The following is a 14,529-nucleotide window of genomic DNA, read 5'->3' on the forward strand; positions in this document are numbered from 1 at the left end:
ATGAAACAGACATGATTGCCATAATGAAACAGACATGATTGCCAAAATGAAACAGACATGATTGCCAAAATGAAACAGACATGATTGCCATAATGAAACTGACATTATTGCCATAATGAAACAGATACGATTGCCATAATGAAACAGACATTATATGAAACAGACATGATTGCCATAATGAAACAATTTCACACAAGCAATAAGCCAACTTCTCCTCAGCAGAGCCTTTTGGAAATGCAAGGTTACTTCACCATAGCAGAGGACATTTAGCACAACTAATATAGATATGGGAAGATAAGTGCTATGTTGTAGCAGGAGAACTGAGGTGGGCTGTGCAGGACATCAACATTGAAACAGCTCTAGGTTTTCACATCCATGCAATATACTTGTGCATGAAACAGTTCAAGGTTTTCATAACCATGTAACATACTTGTACATCAAAGAGTTCGAGGTTTTCACAACCATGCAATATACATGTGCATGAAACAGTTCAAGGTTTTCATAACCATGTAATATACTTGTACATCAAAGAGTTCGAGGTTTTCACATCCATGCAATATACTTATGCGTCAAACAGCTCTAGGTTTTCATACCCATGTAATACACTTGTACATCAAAGAGTTCGAGGTTTTCACATCCATGTAATATACTTGTGCCATTTCGAGGGTGAAATTTCCAAAGGATTGCAAAGGTGCAAAGCATTTTCATATTTAAAAGATTTTATCAAAATCATAAATACAGTATTCATGTCAGAGAACTGTCTAGAACAAAAGACTTGTTATTTGGGGTAACACTTTGCTGGGCAAAGAAATAAAATGTTAATAATGATTTCATTCCATGTTATACATTTGTATATGACTGACGGAAATTCACTGGAGCATTACCTAATACCCAGAAAACACAGCCTACTATAACTGTACCATCTACCACCCAGAAAGCACAGCCTACTATAACTGTACCATCATCTAATACCCAAAAAAGACTGCCTAATGTCAGTGGGCCATTATCTAATACCCAGAAAACACTATCTAATGTCAGAGGGCCATCATCTAATACCCAGAAAACACTGACTAATGTCAGTGGACCGTAATCTTATACCCAGAAAACACTGACTAATGTCATTGGGTCATCATTTAATACCCAGAAAACACTGCCTAATATCACTGGACCAGCATGTTATACTCAGAAAACAGTGACTACTACCACTGGACCAGCATCTAATACTCAGAAAACACTGACTACTACCACTGGACCATTATATAATGCCCAGAAAACACTGACTACTACCACTGGACCAACAACTTATACCCAGAAAACACTGACTACTACCACTGGACCATTATATAATACCCAGAAAACACTGCCTAATATCATTGGACGAGCATCTTATGCCCAGAAAACACTGACTACTACCTGCGGACCAGCATCTTATACCCAGAAAACACTGAGTAATGTAACTGGACCATTATCTAATACCCAGAAAACTCTCCTTGATGTTACTGGACCACCATCTAATACCCAGAAAACACTGACTACTACCACTTGACCAGCATCTTATACCCAGAAAACACTGACTACTACCACTTGACCAGCATCTTATACCCAGAAAACACTGCCTACTACCACTGGGCTATCATCTAATACCCAGAAAACACTGCCTAATATCACGGGAACAGCATCTTATACTCAGAAAACACTGACTACCACCACTGGACCATTATATAATACCCAGAAAACACTGCCTAATATCACTGGACCAGCATCTTATACTCAAAAAACACTGACTACTACCACTGGACCATCATTTAATACCCACAAAACACTGACTAATGTCAATGGACCATCATCTAATACCCACACAACACTGACTAATGTCACTGAACCAGCATCTAATACCCACAAAACACTGACTAATGTCAATGGACCATCATCTAATACCCACACAACACTGACTAATGTCACTGAACCAGCATCTAATACCCACAAAACACTGACTAATGTCACTGGACCATTATCTAATACCCACAAATCACCGCCTAATATCACTGGAACAGCATCTAATACGAAGAAAAGGCTGACTAATACAACTGGACCATTATCTAATACCCACAAAACACTGACTAATGTCACTGGACCAGCATCTAATACCCAGAAAACACTGCCTAATACCACTGGACCAGCATCTTATACCCAGAAAACACTGACTACTACCACTGGATCATTATATAATACCCAGAAAACGCTAACTACTACCACTGGACCAGCATCTTATACCCAGAAAACACTGACTACTACCACTGGACCAGCAACTTATAACCAAAAAACTCTCAATATTGTTACCGCACACCATCTAATACCCAGAAAAACACTGCCTAATGTCACTGGAACAGCATCTAATACCCACAAAAAACTGACTAATGTCACTGAACCAGCATCTAATACCCACAAAACACTGACTAATGTCACTTGACCAGCATCTCATACGCAGAAAAACACTGACTGATATCACTGGAACAGCATCTTATACTCAGAAAACACTGCCTAATACCACTGGACCAGCATCTCACACCCAAAAAACACTGACTACTACCACTTGACCAGCATGTTATACCCAGAAAACACTGACTAATGTCACTGAACCATTATCTAATACCCAGAAAACACTGCGTAATACCACTGGACCATTATCTAATACCCAGAAAACACTGACTAATGTCACTGAACCATTATCTAATACCCACAAAACACTGACTAATGTCACTGAACCAGCATCTAATACCCACAAAACACTGCCTAATACCACTTAACCATTACCTAATACCGAGAAAACTCTCCCTGATGTTACTGGACCAGCATCTGATATTCAGAAAACAGTGCCTAATACCACTGGAATAGCATCTTATACCCAGAAAACACTGCCTAATACCACTGGACCATTATCTAATACCCACAAAACACTGACTAATGTCACTGGATCAGCATCTAATACCCAGAAAACACTGCCTAATACCACTGGACCAGCATCTTATACCCAGAAAACACTGACTACTACCACTGGATCATTATATAATACCCAGAAAACGCTAACTACTACCACTGGACCAGCATCTTATACCCAGAAAACACTGACTACTACCACTGGACCAGCAACTTATAACCAAAAAACTCTCAATATTGTTACCGCACACCATCTAATACCCAGAAAAACACTGCCTAATGTCACTGGAACAGCATCTAATACCCACAAAAAACTGACTAATGTCACTGAACCAGCATCTAATACCCAGAAAAACACTGCCTAATGTCACTGGAACAGCATCTTATACCCAGAAAACTCTCTTTGATGTTACTGGACCACCATCTAATACCCAGAAAACTCTCCTTGATGTTACTGGACCAGCATCTTATACCCAGAAAACACTGACTACTACCACTTGACCAGCATGTTATACCCAGAAAACACTGACTGATATCACTGGAACAGCATCTTATACTCAGAAAACACTGCCTAATACCACTGGACCAGCATCTAATACTTAGAAAAACACTGCCTAATGTCACTGGAACAGCATCTAATACCCACAAAAAACTGACTCATGTCACTGAACCAGCATCTAATACCCAGAAAAACACTGCCTAATGTCACTGGAACAGCATCTTATACCCAGAAAACTCTCTTTGATGTTACTGGACCAACATCTTATACCCAGAAAACACTGACTACTACCACTTGACCAGCATGTTATACCCAGAAAACACTGACTGATATCACTGGAACAGCATCTTATACTCAGAAAACACTGCCTAATACCACTGGACCAGCATCTCACACCCAAAAAACACTGACTACTACCACTTGACCAGCATGTTATACCCAGAAAACACTGACTAATGTCACTGAACCATTATCTAATACCCAGAAAACACTGCGTAATACCACTGGACCATTATCTAATACCCAGAAAACACTGACTAATGTCACTGAACCATTATCTAATACCCAGAAAATACTGACTAATGTCACTGAACCAGCATCTAATACCCACAAAACACTGCCTAATACCACTTAACCATTATCTAATACCGAGAAAACTCTCCCTGATGTTACTGGACCAGCATCTGATATTCAGAAAACAGTGCCTAATACCACTGGAATAGCATCTTATACCCAGAAAACAATGCCTAATGTCACTGGACCATCATCTAATACCCAGAAAACACTGACTGTTATCACTGGACCACTGACCCATTATCTATGACCACTGGGCTATGACAAAACCAGTGAACCACAACCCAGGATCAATGTCCACACGTAAGACTGTTAAGCAACAATCTCATATGTTAGCCTGATCTACATGTAAAAAAGGCCTCATCTTAAGGCAATAACTTAAGAGCACTGAAACGTTGGCTAGGCCCTCTGACAAATCGCCTATGTCCACTGAAACGTGGCCTAGGCCCTCTGACACATTGCCTAAACCCTCTGAAACATTGCCTAGGCCCTCTGAAACACTGCCTAGGCCCTCTGACACATCGCCTAAGCCCTCTGAAACATTGCATAGGTTTTTTGACACATTACCTAAGCCCTCTGAAACGTTGAGTAGGTCTACTGCACCGTCACCTAAGACAGCTGTGCTATTGTGTAAGCCCACTAAGTCATGGCCACAGACAACTGAGCCATAGCGTAGCATCCTTAAAGGTTGGTGTTTTATGACATACTGACAGACTTCTGAGCCAAGGCCTAAGGCCACTGAGCCACAGCCTAAAATTGTTTTCCATGTGGATGTTTCAGAAAGCAGGTGTGCACAAATGTGATCAGGGAGAGTAGCTCACCCTGTGTTTACAATAGTAAGTGTTCCCTCAAAATTAATATATTGCAAGGCAAGGAAAAAGTGATTGTAAAAGAATACAGAACTCAGAGTAGTTGACCTACTGGTCTTCCTTTTTCATGTGCTTTCTGTAAAACATGCAAAGCCTCATTGGCATATCGCAATCCCACATCTGGCGTATCTTCCCTGAACATTCCTCTGTAGACATCTGGACATGGGACCTGTGTACAAATCAAAATGAACACAGTTCATTTCTAAGTTAGCGAAAACTTTTATAGCACGGCTGACAAAGAGCTCACCTGAACATTTCCTTTACCAATGTTTTCAATGTTATTGGATGCCGACACTTGGGGTATGACATATTAAAGCTATAATAATGATCAAAGCAGAAAAAGAATTTCAACATTACATATATTTTAAAGTGAAAGCATCTGACTAATGTTTAATTCCCCTGAAAGACTACGATCCAACGAATCTTAAACCATCATTAAATATTTTTCTAGATTGTTTTCAACCCAGTAAAAGTGAAACTTCATCTAACTTCGTCTAAACTAAATTTATTTCCAATTCTGAAAGAAATGAAAATAAATTTGAAGCTTTACTAAGGCTGATCTAGGCATTCAACTGTCTGTGCATTTTATGCTTCAATTTTATAGCGATGGTTTCTAAGATGAAATCAGTTCTGACCTACATGTAGTTATCACGGAGATCGATCAGAGAATGCACCTCTTTTATAAAAGAAAACAGAAAAAAACATCCCTTGTATGCTAGAGAGACGGAGCAAAATTTTAATTCTTCAGTTGCAGTAAATTCAGGGAAAAAGATCATATCATAAGACTTAATTAATTATAAGTGTTGTCCAATGAGATGCCATCTCAAAGACCTTTGGCTTCACTAATGAATTTTGCATGAATGCTGTTTGGGTGAAACAGCTTGTAAATCAACTCATTTTACCTCTGTGGTGGTCCGTGAATGATACAGACCTGCCCCACACCACTTTGTGAAAGACCCTTCAGCTACATGCGACTAAATTGTTGTAAATGATCTCAAAGTGATGTTTTATGCAGCAGTTCTGTGTTACCACATGTCACTTCATGGAGTGAGTGGGTGAAGGCTATGTCAAAGCTTAGACTATGCAATCTGACAGCAATGTGTTTGATTGGATAACATTATCAAGCTATTTGTGACTGCAGAAAACAGGAGAGAGTATCACAGTAGAATCACTGTTCTATAACATCAACTTACCACATGCACCCAATCTTTTTTCTCACTTGTTTTTCGTTTGAATTTGACTGGACTGATATCCATTAAACTTTCCAGGTTTCCATGGTAAGAGCTACAAATATAAAACAGGCCCGATTACACCTGGTCGATCCGGTTACCTGCAGCAGACAACTAATTTGACCTCACACCTGGTCGATCCGGTTACCTGCAGCAGACAACTAATTTGACCTCACACCTGGTCGATCCAGTTACCCGCAGCAGACATCTAATTTGACCTCACACCTGGTTGATTTGGTTACTCGCTTCAGACAACTAATTTCAGACAACTATTGAGCTACTACAGTGTTTTGTGGTTCGTCATTGTCCGCAGTGAACAATGTAAGTTGTGTAATAGGCTACTGCAGTGTTTTGTGGTTCGTCGTTGTCTGCAGTGAACAATGTAAGTTGCGTAATAGGCTATTACAGTGTTTTGTGGTTCGTCATTGTCCGCAATGAACAATGATCATATACAAAAGGCAATGTGGCCCGGGATATCACCTGAGCGAATGGGCTTACATTTTTGCTTTGCGTGTTGACTGACCACTCAAAGCCTCGCCGCCCCTTCACTGGCGAGTGTATCCATGAACATAGCCGGCCAGTTGACAAGTGCCCGCTTTCTACACTGTCTATAGTTATATGGGTGAGAACAATCAACCATCCACGGTGTGCTATTCAACTTCTCTGATCAGATTACCCTACAGATCCTGACCCTGTTTTGTCAACTTTCTTTCGAGCATTTCGAAAACGAATGCTGTTCAGCTGGTCAAAAAGCTCAGTCAATTACAGTATGAATTTTATATTGGACAACACAGGCTGACTCTGTCTTTGATGTAAATAAATTGTTGAAATCTCCTTGATTTTTTTTCTCATGTACGTTCGAGTACACAACATCCTGAACATTCATGTTTTGTAATGAAACAGGAGAACCCTCACCGCTGAGTTTCTCATCAAGCTGTGCGAAATACAAAAGTCAACAAATTCTAGTTTTTGTGCTGTGGGCTTGATAAAATATTCAATTTTGAAATGTTTTCAAAGTTAATTGAAACTGGAGAGATAAATCCTTGAGCATATTCTTCACATCCAGTTAAAAATGCATTTAACTGCATGATGTATGTATTCCTCATAAGACACAAAAGTCATTACCCAGATGACTTTGCCAGGGTAAAAAAAACACTGCAGTTCTTTTTTCATAAGCTTCAACTTCAAGCTTATGTCAACTCTGTCAACAAGGCCTTGTTCTGAAGCTCTGTATTGCCAGGCTGCTCTGTGCTCTGTATTCATCCCATACATCTTATTTTATACTAAAAGCGTTAAATTAGAATGCTAAACCAGAGTGTGAACAGATGCAGACAGCTCTCACCGATCAACAACCATGATGTCCTGTCTCTTTGTGTAGGATTTGGCCAATCTCAGAGCAAGGTCATTCGCCTCAGACCTAAACAAAAACAAGAAGGAGACATGAGTATCACTGGTGCAGCATAATGACCCAATCACCTATGTGTATACACACACACGTGGAACAGTTCAGTACAACAGCATACATGGACTTGTGGCTTAGTGAAAAGTATTTTGAATCACTTGTGTAAGCAATAGTTCGGGTTTTTCCTCAATTTTCAGCAATATTTCAGTGATTTTGGATCTGTCTTCCTGCGGTGAAGACCTAGTGTAGACAGTTGTCCCTCTAGAAGTTTGCTGTTTATAATAGGGGTGTTTCCAGTTCCAACTCTTTAATTGCTACAGGTAAAAAAAAGTCCTACTGTATCATGTGACTTGTCAAAAATGTTAGGCCACATTTACTACAACATAGGCGTCTGATAAAAAATTCACAAGAAGTTATTTAGATTACACAAATGGTGGAGTTGAACGTTTGTGAACTTGAGAATGTTTTGAGGAAAGAGGTGTCATTTTGTGCCTCTGGAACATGATGAGACAAGCCATTGGCAAATTAATCTCAGCAAAGGTTGCCTAACATGTTTCATGAGTCACATGATACAGGAGAACCGTTTTCACATCCAAGAGCTTCAAAGAGTTCAAACTCGAAACTCCCCTCTTCTGATTCGTTTTGTATCACTAAAACCATTCCCTGTATGTTCCCCACCCAAACAACCAATTTCACTGTGTTTCTCATTAGTATTCTCATGTGACTGGGTGCTGAACAGAAATGACAAATTTTAATATGACAACTTCTGCACAATTCCTGTCCAATAATCAATGCTGGTACAATTCCACTTTGCTAAATAATATAGATGGGTCTGGGTTGTGCTGCTGAGATGTCTGCTTTCTTCAAAATCTTTACAGCTTTGATATTTCCTGGCATTTCAGCATGTTATCAACAAAAGTCAATGATGTATTACTATCAGCCTCTGACTGTCAAATCAAACCATGTTTAGAGGATTGTTCTACAGGCAGTGAGCCCCATCTGCGAATTGGAACATTACACCTAGTAAGTGTATGTTTACACGTACATTAAAAAAGAGGATACCTGTCCTGTATTATAACCTTTTTTCAACATTAAATACAAAATGTAAACACTAACACATGCGTGGGATCAAAAGATTGGGAGGTTTGAAAGATGGATGAAAAATAGGGTGAGAGCAAATGAAACATGGATGAGAAAAGCATTGAAACATGGATGAGAAAAGCATTGAAACATGGATGAGAAAAAGCAATGAAACATGGGTGAGAAAAGCATTGAAACATGGGTGAGAAAAGCATTGAAACATGGGTGAGAAAGCAATCAAACATGGATGAGAAAAGCCATCAACATGGATGAGAAAATAAATGAAACATGGATGAGAAAAGCACGGAATCATGGATGAGAAAGGCAATAAATCATGGTGAAGAAAAGCAATGAAATATGGACGAAAAAAGCACAGAATCATGGATGAGAGAAAAGCAATGAATCATGGATGAGAATAATAAAGCTGTGGTCATGTTGCTCTGGAATCCTATAGAATACCAGATCTCAATCTTTGTTTGAAGATGGGGACGAACATTTATCTGGTGATAAGCCTGATGAAAGTCCTCATCAGAGTTACACATCCACATCAATACAATTACACCAAACAGCCACAAACACTTGTAAGAATTGATTCTATTTCTATCCAGGTATGTTAATTTGTTTGTGCAAGACAAATTGCTGAGGGACAAAAGAGCAGTGTTAGTCTGGTCGACACAATCTCAGTTAATGAGATTGTTCCTCGAGAATCTGGAGTATCTGCCAAACACAACCAGCACTCCAAGCCCCTAGTTGGCAAACATACACTCCAGGAAATATTCCTAGCACCACGCACAAAGCAACCATAAAATATTTAAATACCCACCTTATCATCTACCCAAAGATACATACATATGTACATAGTACTAACAACAGTACAGGCAATGCCAAACACACTACGGGCAATTCTGAACACATTGCGATGTAATACATTTACACAATATTAACAATACAAGCAATGCTAAACACATTGTGATGTAATACATTTACACACTATTAAAAGTACGGGTAAGGATACACACATACTGATGTAATACATTTACACAGTTTTAACAGTACTGGCAATGCTAAACACACAGTGATGTAATACATGTGCATAGTATTAACATTACAGGCAATGTTAAAAAAATTGTGTCTCCCTTGATCACAGAAGGGAAGAATAGACATTACATGCACATCCCACATCAACAGGATGTCAACAGTTATCTAAATTAGACCATGAAAAAAGACATTACAATCCACTCCATGTCTACACCAAATTGAGAATGCAGTCTGCACTAGTGCTGAAGTTTAAATACAAGTGTCCATCTTACATGTAGTTCCCCATTGCACTTAATACATCTATAGGTTTACTAAAGAGAAGAGATAATTTCCAAACTGAATAATTTCACTTAGATTTATGACAGTATGCGAGTCTCAGCAGGCATAAAAATGTTTGTCCCCCTGAATAAAAGCTTTGTGTACAGAGCTCTCAAGACATACTGACACACACTTCCTAACAGGAACAATGAACAAAAACAACGAAAAATACAAAAATGTTCAATGTGCAGCGCACGCACAAGGAAGCAAAGAAGGATCTGAATAAACTGACAATCACTGCATGTCCACGAAGACCCTAATTCCTCTCCGACTATACAACCCACCTGACCAGATACATAACAAATCTCTTGAGTGGATAAACCAACCCACCTGACCAGGTACATTACAAATCTCTTGAGTGGATAAACCAACACACCTGGCCAGGTACATAACAAATCTCCTGAGTGGATAACACAACCCACATGACTAGGTACATAACAAATCTACTAAGTTGATAACCCAACACACCTGACAAGGTACATAACAAATCTCCTGAGTGGATAAACCAACCCACCTGACCAAGATACATAACAAAATCTCTTGAGTGGATAACACAACCCACATGACTAGGTACATACAAATCTACTAAGTTGATAACCCAACACACCTGACAAGGTACATAACAAATCTCCTGAGGGATAACCCAACCCACCTGGCCAGGTACATAACAAATCTCCTGAACGGATAACACAACCCACCTGGCCAGGTACATAACAAATCTCCTGAACGGATAACACAACCCACATGACCAGGTACATAACAAATCTCGTGAGTGGATAACCCAAACCACCTGACTAGGTACATAACAAATCTCGTGAGTGGATAACCCAACCCACCTGGCCAGGTACACAACAAATCTCCTGAGTGGATAAACCAACACACCTGACCAGGTACATAACAAATCTCTTGAGTGGATAAACCAACACACCTGGCCAGGTACACAACAAATCTCCTGAGTGGATAATTAAACCCACCTGACCAGATACATAACAAATCTCCTGAGTGGATAATCAAACACACCTGACCAGGTACATAACAAATCTCCTGAGTGGATAACCTAACCCACCCTGACCAGAATACTAACAAATCTCCTGAGTGGATAATCAACCCACCTGGACCAGGTACATAACAAATCTCCTGAGTGGATAATCAAACCCAAATCACCAGGTACATAACACATCTCCTGAGTGGAAAATCAAACCCAAGTGACCAGATACATAACAAATCTCCTGAGTGGATAACCCAACCCACCTCACCAGGTACATAACACATCTCCTGAGTGGATAACCCAACCCACCTGACCAGATACATAACAAATCTCCTGGGTGGATAACCCAGCCCACCTGATAAGGTACAAAACAAATCTCTGTATGGATAACCCAGCCCACCTGATAAGGTACAAAACACATTTCCTGAGCAGATAACCCAACTCACCTGGCCAGGACATAACACATCTGAGTGGATAAACCCAACCCACCTGGCCAGGTATATAACACATCTCCTGAGTTGACAACCCAACCCATCTGTCAGGTACATAACAGATCTGAGTAGATAACCCAACTAAACTGACCAGGTACATATCACATCTCCTGAGGCAGATAACCCAACTCACCTGACCAGGTGCATAACCTATCTCCTGAGTAGATAACCCAACCCACCTGGCCAGGTACATAACACATCTCCTAAGCAGATAACCCAACTCACCTGCCAGGTATATAACACATCTCCTGAGTACATGTAGACAACCCAACTCACCTGGCCAGGTATATAACACATCTCCTGAGTACATGTAGACAACCCAACTCACACTGGCCATGTACATAACAAATCTCCTGAGTTGATAACCCAACCCACCTGGCCAGGTACATAACACATCTGAGTAGATAACCCAGCTCACCTGGCCAGGTACATAACCTATGTCATGAGATAATAGACCAACCCACCCAGCAGTTTGATAGTTTTATCATACTGTGTCATTTTTGTGCCAAGAGTTTCCGTGATGGAATCAAATATGAAGAAATATTGTAAACTGATTTGTTTAACCTCTACAGTAGATTCTTCAGAAAATTTTGCCAAAAGAATCACAAGTACACTTATTCAAATGCCTAAATTGTGTGGTGGGCTCTGAACCCCGCTGCAAGTGTTACATACATGTGCCTATTAAAAGTATTTCTCACAGGCTGTTTTCAGCAGAACAGGTTTACGGTATGTATGTACAGACAATAGATTTTTTGTACAAATATCTACATACAGGACAATGCAAAACCTTTGATGCCTCACTGAAGCCACAAGAATGTGGAAAGAGATGTTGTATAATGATCTGGGAACAATGTCTAAATACACGTGATTAAAGTAGGTTAATGGTTGTCCTTACATTAAGATAATAAAGCAATCCCCTTCAACAATCAAGTGTTTTTGTAAAAAAAGATGGTTAAATTGAGAGTGTCACACTTACAGACTTTGTTTATCCCTGTGATGAATGTATATACATGACCATTTCTACAGTCACTTTGGTCCTGGAAATCCTTTGGGCTCCAAAAATGTTTGCCGCCAAAATTAAACAAGCTGAATTAAAACTAACAAGTAAATTAAACAAAAATATGATGATTTACCAATGAAAAGTTAAGTTTTCATATAAATTTTCATTTTTTAGAGTTAAAAGCTCTTAAAAGCATTTTGAGCTGCATCTTTAAAATTTCTTAGGCAGTCACAATTTCACCATTACAAGTTTGGGGTCAGATCCTTTTATGTTTTTGTACACATGGCCCTAATGTATGTATAATGCAGTCCTACATCTACCTGTATAACGCAGTCCTACATCTAAATGTATAATGCAGTCTTACATCGACCTGTATAATGCAGTCCTACATCTACATGTGCAACGCAGTCCTACATCTACCTGTTATAATGCAGTCCTACATCTACATGTATAATGCAGCCCTACATCTACCTGTAAAATGCAGTCTTACATTTACATGTGTAACGCAGTCCTACATCAACCTGTATAACGCAGTCCTACATCTACATGTACAACGCAGTCCTACATCTATATGTATAATGAAGTCCTACATCTACATGTATAACGCAGTCCTACATCTACATGTATAATGCAGTCCTACATCTACATGTATAATGCAGTCCTACATCTACATGTATAATGCAGTCCTACATCTACATGTATAATGCAGTCCTACATCTACATGCACATGTACAACGCAGTCCTACATCTACATGATCTACATGTATAATGCAGTCCTACATCTACAAGTATAACACAGTCCTACATCTACTTGTATAATGCAGTCCTACATCTACTTGTATAATGCAGTCCTACATCTACATGTATAACGCAGTCCTACATCTACATGTATAATGCAGTCCTGCATCTACATGTATAAATGCAGTCCTACATTCTACATGTATAATGCAGTCCTACATCTACCTGTATAATGCAGTCCTACATCTTACCTGATAATGCAGTCCTACATCTACATGTATAATGCAGTCCTACATCTACCTGTATAAGCAGTCCTACATCTACATGTATAATGCAGTCCTACATCTACATGTATAATACAGCCCTACATCTCTGTATAATGCAGTCCTACATCTACATGTATAATGCAGTCCTATATCTACATGCACATGTACAACGCAGTCCTACATCTACATGTATAATGCAGTCCTACATCTACAAGTCCTACATCAGACACTGATTGGCAACTGCAGCAAGAGTACACACACACTGATTGGCAACTGGCAGCAAGAGTACACACACACTGATTGACAACTGATGCTATCAGTAATCAAGTTTATTGGTGCAATAACCAAAATACACCACTACAACTGTTAAAATGGTCAAAGTTTTATCAGGAAGACTCAATAAAGGCAGTCATCTAAACTGACCACACATATAATACTGAACAGAAGAACTGAGACTGACTCAACATGGGCAGTCATCTGAACTGACCACACATATAATACTGAACAGAAGAACTGAGACTGACTCAACAAGGGCACAGTCATGTGAACTGACCACATATAATACTGAACAGAAGAATTGAGACTGACTCAACAAGGGCAGTCATCTGAACTGACCCACACATATAATACTGAACAGAAGAACTGAGACTGACTCAACAAGGGCACAGTCATGTGAACTGACCACACATATAATACCGAACAATGGGAATTGAGACTGACTCAACAAGGGCACAGTCATCTGAACTGACCACACATATAATACTGAACAGAAGAACTGAGGACTGACTCAACAAGGGCACAGTCATGTGAACTGACCACACATATAATACTGAACAGAAGAACTGAGACTGACTCAACAAGGGCACAGTCATCTGAACTGACCACACATATAATACTGAACAGAAGAACTGAGACTGACTCAACAAGGGCACAGTCATGTGAACTGACCACACATATATATGGGAATTGAGACTGACTCAACAAGGGCACAGTCATCTGAACTGACCACACATATAATACTGAACAGAAGAACTGAGACTGACTCAACAAGGGCACAGTCATGTGAACTGACCACACATATATAATACTGAACAGAAGAAC

At 39.6% G+C, this 14,529-nt stretch overlaps 1 protein-coding gene across 1 annotated transcript in view; it reads right to left on the bottom strand.

The window, feature by feature from the left end:
* Window positions 1–14,529, bottom strand: part of LOC135461357 (5-phosphohydroxy-L-lysine phospho-lyase-like) — a 73,598-nt gene that overhangs the window by 41,244 nt on the left and 17,825 nt on the right. The window contains exons 2-5 of the mRNA XM_064738399.1: window positions 11,380–11,468; window positions 7,450–7,524; window positions 6,072–6,162; window positions 4,931–5,047 (exon numbers count right to left, since the gene is read on the bottom strand). Of these exons, the coding sequence (XP_064594469.1) occupies window positions 4,931–5,047; window positions 6,072–6,162; window positions 7,450–7,524; window positions 11,380–11,468 (372 nt within the window). The remainder of the gene's footprint in view (window positions 1–4,930; window positions 5,048–6,071; window positions 6,163–7,449; window positions 7,525–11,379; window positions 11,469–14,529) is intronic.

The sequence above is a fragment of the Liolophura sinensis genome, chromosome 1 (assembly GCF_032854445.1).
Source record: "Liolophura sinensis isolate JHLJ2023 chromosome 1, CUHK_Ljap_v2, whole genome shotgun sequence".
Taxonomy (NCBI): Eukaryota; Metazoa; Mollusca; class Polyplacophora; order Chitonida; family Chitonidae; genus Liolophura; species Liolophura sinensis.